This window comes from Chinchilla lanigera, unplaced genomic scaffold (assembly GCF_000276665.1).
Source record: "Chinchilla lanigera isolate Chin_1 unplaced genomic scaffold, ChiLan1.0 scaffold00128, whole genome shotgun sequence".
Taxonomy (NCBI): domain Eukaryota; kingdom Metazoa; phylum Chordata; class Mammalia; order Rodentia; family Chinchillidae; genus Chinchilla; species Chinchilla lanigera.
The window spans coordinates 985,346-992,705 of NW_004955529.1; the positions used below are offsets into that span (position 1 = coordinate 985,346).

Here is a 7,360-nt window from a genome sequence, read left to right on the forward strand (position 1 = left end):
CCTGAATTTCTGTATGCAGATGCAAATTCTTTATCATCAGAGATACACAGATTCTTTTTAAAGAAAATAATGAACATTTAATCTCAGTAATATGTTTTTTAGGAAATGGCATTACATTAATTCAAGTCTTTTGTATGTAAAATGAGGGTAATGCAATCTATGTAGCTTAAATGTAACAACTAACTAGTGCTTTCAATTTTATGGATGAAAAATGCTGAACAGGGGCTGGGGATTTAACTCAGTGGCAAAGTGCCTGCCTGGCAAGCACAAGGTTGTGAGTTCGATTCCTCGTACCAGAAGAAAAACAAAAACAAACAAACAAAAAAATAAAACCTAAAAATGGTGAACAAATGTACAAATAAATAAAGAGTAAAAATACACCCACATCTAAAGATAGCTATATTTTTTTTTAGTCTTATGATAGGAATCCTCTTAAAATGTTTCAAAAAATATTTTTTTTGAGACTGAGTCTTGCTATGTAGACTAACCTTAAACACACTAGTTAGCCCGGAATGGCCTCAGACTCACAGCAATACTCCTGCCTCAACCTCCTGAGTGCTGAAATCATAGGTTTGCACCACCATGCACAACTGTTTCAAAAATCTTTTACCATGACTTACAAAAAGCTTCTACATCATTCTTTCAATATATAAAATTTAAATATTAACAAGAACTGTTCATTTAAACTTGCGCCACCTCCACCTATTACTCTCTGTGGTCCCTGGTACAGCTCCAAGAAGGAAGTAATAAAATAGCTAACAAGTCAATAGGATAACCACAAATAAAAGGACATCTGCATTTAAATTATCTACCCAAAGATAAATGACAAAAAGTAAATCTATTATATTGTCAATAATAATCAACTAGAAAGCAGATAATAACGAAAAATACCTAAATCAAACTTCAAAAACAGTCACCACAACTTTACAATTCTTCCTGTATCATTAGCAAAAGTCCTGGAAATTTAATTTAGAATTTTTATTTTGAATATCATAACCAAAAACTTTACAATTTAGGCCAGGTGTGCTGCTGCATGCCTGTAACTCCAGCACTTTGGAAGCTGAAGTAGAAGGATTGACAGGAGTTCAAGGCCAGCCTGGAATACATAGCAAGACCCTGTCTCAGAAAAAAAAAAATAGAATTGAACATAAACTGTCACACATATATCATTGTACAGGGTTTCACTATGCAGTTCAAGCTGGCCTTGAGCTCACTTTGTAGCCCAGGCTGGTCTCAAATTCACAGGATCCTCCTACTTCAGCCTCCTGAGTGCTGGGATTATGGGCGTGCGCCATGCACTACCACACCATGCTGGTGCTGACTCTTTAAAGGCATCTCATATCTACATGTCAATGCTCACAAGCCAGTAGTTTTAACAAAAAAAGCACTTTCACTGGGCATGGCAGTGCACACCTGTAATCCCAGCACTGGGGAGGCTGAGGCAGGAGGATCATTGAGAGGACCAGCCTGGGCTACAAAGTGAGCTCAAGGCCAGCCTAAACTGCATAGTGAGACTCTGTCTCAAAAAGACCAAAAAAAACCACTTTCTCTTGTGTACCAAGTAAATCAAATCACTAAATCACATGATAATTTAAGAAAAAACAGGAAATTTGTAGAATAGAGGATAGCAAAAGTAGTGGTGAGTGAAATGTAGAAGACATTCAATTTATCCTTAATACCTTCTAAATAAAATAGGCTAAGCAGTACAATCAATTTACAGTATATATATATATATATAATATATAATATATATAAAGGAAGATTGTTGTTTCAAATGTGTATTATGTACAGTTATCCAGCCTTGACTAAACTTAAAGTTTGTTAATATCCTTGGTTATAATCTTTCACTTCTGGTTTTTTTTTTTTTTTTTTTGACTTTTTGAGACAGGGTCTTGCTATGTATTTCAGGCTGGCCTTAAACTCACTATGTAGCCCAGGCTGGCCTCCAACTCACTGTGATCCTCCAGCCTCAATCTCCTAAATGCTGGTATTACAGGCACATGCCACCATGCCCAGCTAATCTTCCACATCTTAATTATGGACTTGTATTCCTTGTGTTTCATGCCCCAAAGTGTTGTATAATTTAATGGCAAATAAGTCAAGAGTGTAAATACTTTTCCCTAAATTTCAATATAAAACATGTAGCTAAATCAAAGATCATAGTGTATAAATCCATTGTTCTAATAAGAACACTTTTAAAATACCTACTCCAAGAAAAAATATTCCATCTCTCCCACAATGAAGCCCCTAAGAGGGCACATATGAAATAATTATAATCAACAGTACAATGAAAGAATCTAGCAATTTACTACTGCACATTTTGTTCTTAGCCACTACACTACATTTCCTTTTCTGCTCAGATTCTCACTCAACTCTGTCCTATATTCCCTTAGAAAGAAATCAATGGGTAGAGAATAGATATTTCACTTAAAAGAATACCATTGTATTAAAAACTAGGCCTGGTGTGGTGGCCCACGCCTGTAACCCCAGCACTGGGGTAGCTGAGGCAAGAGGATTGCTCTGAGTTTGAAACTAGTCTGGGCTACAAAGTGAGTGAACTGTATACAAACTGTATAATGAGATCCTGCCTCAAAAAGACAAAAAAAAAGCCACTAGTATGTCCTGAAAATCTGGGTTTGGTATACAACAACAAAATCTAAGTGAACAATATAAAAACTAAATGAAAGCCGGGTGCAGTGGTGCATGCCTGTAATCCCAGTACTGGGGAGGCTGAAGCAGGAGGATCCTTGCAGATGAGACCAGCCTGGGCTACAAAGTAAGCTCAAGACCAGCCTGGGCTACAAAGTGAGCTCAAGGCCAGCTGGAACTGCATAGCGAGACCCTGTCTCAAAAAAGGCAAAAAAGAAAAAAAATTAAATGATAAAATGTACATTATCTAAAGTATACATAATATTCAAACAACTGAAGGAATTCTGTGTACTTAAAAATTTTTAAATGTATAAGGGATGCAGATATACCTCAGTAGTACAGTGTTTGCCTACCATGCACAAGATCTTGAATCAATACCCAGTACTGGAAAAAAATATAAGGAAATATAAAAACAGAAAAAGTCACTAAATACAAAAATAAAACGTTAAAATCAAGCTCATATGCCCGGCATGGTGGTGCACGCCTGTAATCCCAGCACTCGGGAGGCTGAGGTAGGAGGATCATTGCAAATTCGAGACCAGCCTGGGCTACAAAGTGAGCTCAAGGCCAGCCTGAACTGCATCGCAAGATCCTGTCTCAAAAAGAAAAAAAAAAAAAAAAAATCAAGCTCATGTAAGGATATAAATGGATTCAGAATTACAAACTAGTTAAAAGTTAAATCTCAATAAAATGAAAAAGAGAGCTTTTTTGTTTTTGTCTTTTTGAGACAGGCTGCCTTGAACTCACTTTGTAGCCCAGCCTGGTCTCAAACTCACAATGATCCTCCTGCCTCAGCCTCCCAAATGCTAGGATTACAGGTTTACAGGTGTGCACTAACACACCCCGCAAAAAGAGTTACTTAAATCTACAAGGGGTATTCACATCTATGAAAATCAAGAAAAGATTCAAACAAAACAAAAGAATCTCACACTAAGCCAGTCATGGTGGCATATGCTGAGGCAGTATTGCTGAGGCCAGCCTGGGCTGCATAGTGATTTTAAGGCCAGGCTGAACTACGTAAGGAAATCCTGTCTCAAAAAAAAAAAAAAACAAACAAACAAACCTCACACCAAGTCCGTAGATGTTGACATTATAAATTAGTACAATGCTCTGGAAAACAATCTGACAACGTATGACAAAAGCTATAAAATTGATGAACCCCTTTACATTGACAAATCCACTGCAGGAAATAAAGTCCAAGAAAGTAAGTCTCCAAGTAGGGGGCAGAAAAAGACCATGTAACTAGGCAAAGACCTTAGTAAAAAAACTACTCAGTGGGAACTTGGAATCAAATTATAGCATCTTAAATACAATTGAACTTTTTCTTACCATTAAAATAATGATGACCATTCAAACTCACAGGTAAGTATATATAAAAGTGTTAAGTCAGAAATATAGAAAGCACAAAATGGACATTGATTATAATTATGTGAAAATTTGCCTTTACAACAAAAAGAAAGGAAACGTCTAGTAAACTAGCTTTTTTATTTTGTGGTGAGAAGACTGTTTTTAATTACTTGAATGTTTCATCAAGTTAGTTTAAAAAACAATTTTTCCTTTAAAGTCTCCTTTTACAGCTTGCTTAAAAATGGCCTGCCTGCATGCACATATAGGCTGATAAGAGGAGCAAATGGAAACAAAAGCATTCTCAGTACAGTTCAGTATTAAAACTATCTTCCAAACCATATGAGTAATTAAGTGTTAAGACATATTAGCAGGCACTGTTGTTTTTGCCTTTTAGGAGACAAACAATTCTTAGGTCCATCACAAAGTCTGACTACAAATTAAATAAGCTGATAATAGTTATTCAAAAATAATTTTTTCCATCTGACAAATTCTTCCCATTAATAGTACAGATAATCAAGTTTACCCTTATCAAGACTGTTATAGCATTTTTGGTGATTTGTGAAAATGTAAGAAAAACATTTGGGCAGTACATTTGATAATAATTAACATTGCCTCAGTGTTATAATGTACAAAGAGAAATACCAAAATCAACACCACACCAATTTAAATACTCAGTGCAAGCAAATTTTAAATCATTTTGTTTATATCTAGTCTACCATACTCCTTCAACTTTCTTTAACTTTGTCTGATTTTCCTCATTTGAGCCTTATCTGAAGATAGCTGATTTAGATTTCAGTATCATCAACCCTTTCTCTTTTCATTACCGTACAATTCACTGTGCCTGTGACTAACACAAGAGAACCTCCTACCCAAACTAAAAAGGACCACCTTTTTGTCAGTGCTGAACAGTGGGTGCATTTACATTATAATTTATATTTTCAAGAGAAACAACAGTCAATCCAATGCCTTTGGTCTTTTACTAAAGTATATTCTATTTTAAAAGAGGCCCATTGTTGTCTTCTCGTAAAATCCTGTTTATCAATTCTCAAAAAGGTTATAATCCATAGTTTTTATTTCATTAAATGCATCTGTACAAATGCGATTCACTCAAGATTTAATGAGCTATTTCCTAAGATATGAAATATTAAACGATATGCTTTTATTTGGCAGTTCATTATCTGAAACTGGCAAATTCTGAATTCGCTCGATGTTCCTTATTATTTTTAATTGTGTCGTTTTTCCCAGTCCGCGGTCCGTCAACTCCCCTGCTGAGCCCGTACTCCCCCCTTCAAAAAAAAAAAAAAAAGAAAAAGAAAAAAGAAAAAAAAGGGGAAAAAAACCCAAGCCTGGCCTCAGTTCCCGTATTTCAAGCCAGGACCAACCAGAAAACAGTTTTCTTCCACTAATCCGGAACTCAGAGCTGTTACCAACGCTGCCATTGGCCAGCGTCAATCCTTGGTACGTGCCCCAAGATAACCCCCAGATTTCTCTCCCTTTTCCCCCTACAATGGGCCTTCCTCGATGTTTGCATCATACTCATAATCCACAACACCGCACTTCTGATAATCACCTCACATTCTTCAAAGTTTTAGGGTGGAAACAAGAGAGGCCAAGGAGGGGGGCAAGGTACCCTTTCTCCAACTCGCAGGAAGGGGGAAGGGGCAGTCATTCTCCAGCTCCGCACCAAGATCAGGAGCCTTGCAGACTGAGGGCTGGGGTGCGGGGCCCGAGTTAGAGGTTCAAGGTGGGGAGGGAGTTGAGAAAGAGTTGGTTTAAGTTGAAATGAAAACTTTACTCACCAGATCCTCGAAGCTTCTTCGGTGCTCTTTCCCTTCCCAATCCAAGCGGCGCGGAATCAGCTGGGGGCCGGAGGAAAAGGGGGGGTGCAAATGATGTAGGCGAAGCCTCTGCTCCCATCAATCGGACCTACTCTGGGTCCAAGTCCTCGACCCTTTGCAGTCTTTATTTTCCTTGTCCCAATAGCAATTGCCTCAGAGCTTACCGAGTTGAGGGGAGGCTAAAGGGGAGGATATCCTTAAAAACCGCCTCCCATAAACATAAAGAGGGGGTGAGTTAAGAGCCCAGCGTCATCCACCCCTTTTGAGGGAAGAAACCGGTTCACCCTAGTGACAACAGCTATGGGTGCCCAGAGCGAAGCCACCTTCCCAACCCCTGCCCTCCGCCCTACATTCGCCCTCCGCTTCCTCCAATCTCACCCCAGTCCTCCCCACCTTTCCCAGAGGGGCTCCGTACCTGATGCTCCTCGAGCTCCTGTACTAGCACCTGAGAAGGGAAACATGGATATGAGGAGCAGCTCCGACCGTCAACCCATTCCTCCCTCCCCAATTCGAACCTCGTCGCTGACTATAGGACTAGTCAAGGCCGGCCTTTCCCTCACCCTCAAAGAACGGGTCACCCTGCTGTCCTTATTTCCCCACTGGGACCATTCCCCAGGACTCCCGGGTCTCTTCCCCCTCACCTGAGCGGATTTGTTGCAGGGTCCGGACTGCAAGAACCTAGCGATCAGGTAATACAGCTCTGAGAAAGAGGAGGGAAATGAGGTTGAGAGGGACGCACAGAAGAGAAATAGAAGCTTTTTCAAAAGACATTGACAGCCGCGGCACTAAGCCCCCAGCCCCTTATCCCCGGGACACGGCTACCCACCGGCTTCTATCTGGGTAGGTGCCGCCGCCATCCTTTTCCCGAGGGGGTTTGGGGCTTCGCTCTGGAGGGGCTGACGGGGGCGGGTGGGGGCGCTGCTTCTATTGTGGTGAAGCCCCCATGTCTGGAAGTCCCACTGCTTCCGCCACACTCCTCGTCCCAGTTTCGGTCTCCCTCGGATTCATCGCATCACGTTTCGACCCATAGATATTCTAGCCCAGGAGCTGAAGAGGCGGAGGAGGAAGGAGAGCGAGAGAGAGAAGAGGAGGGAGGAGCCGAAGTCACAGAGGAGTGGGCGGGGGCAAAGGGGGTGGAGAGAGGGGAAGGTAAAAACGGCGAAACCGGCTTGCAGCTCTCGCTGTTTACCGCCAGAGGCACTAACACAGCTTACGGCGTTGTGCCCTCCCAAACGGACTACAGTTGCCTAGCTACCGTTCTGAGAAGGAGGAGGTGGTTTAACTGGTGGCCGACGCTCTAGCAATCTCCATAGAACTCGGTGGTAGCTTTGGCTTCCGCGAGCTCCGGAGTGGCTTGCCCTTCCTGGGAGGGCAGCCGGGCTGTTTCCGGTAGGGGACCCTTCCTCCTGGGGTGATCTTGAGAAATTTGTGAGGGGCTGACTTGACTACTGCTTCGTTCAAGCACCGAGAAATTGTTTTGTTTCTCTCTACTATTTTTGTAACAAGTGAAAATGCCGTACCTACCA

At 41.1% G+C, this 7,360-nt stretch overlaps 1 protein-coding gene across 1 annotated transcript in view; it reads right to left on the bottom strand.

The window, feature by feature from the left end:
- Positions 1 to 6,914, bottom strand: part of Brwd3 (bromodomain and WD repeat domain containing 3) — a 157,801-nt gene extending 150,887 nt beyond the window's left edge. The window contains exons 1-4 of the mRNA XM_005410071.2: positions 6,661 to 6,914; positions 6,476 to 6,534; positions 6,250 to 6,279; positions 5,796 to 5,855 (exon numbers count right to left, since the gene is read on the bottom strand). Of these exons, the coding sequence (XP_005410128.1) occupies positions 5,796 to 5,855; positions 6,250 to 6,279; positions 6,476 to 6,534; positions 6,661 to 6,691 (180 nt within the window). The 5' untranslated portion in view covers positions 6,692 to 6,914. The remainder of the gene's footprint in view (positions 1 to 5,795; positions 5,856 to 6,249; positions 6,280 to 6,475; positions 6,535 to 6,660) is intronic.
- Between the last annotated feature and the right edge of the window lie 446 nt (positions 6,915 to 7,360).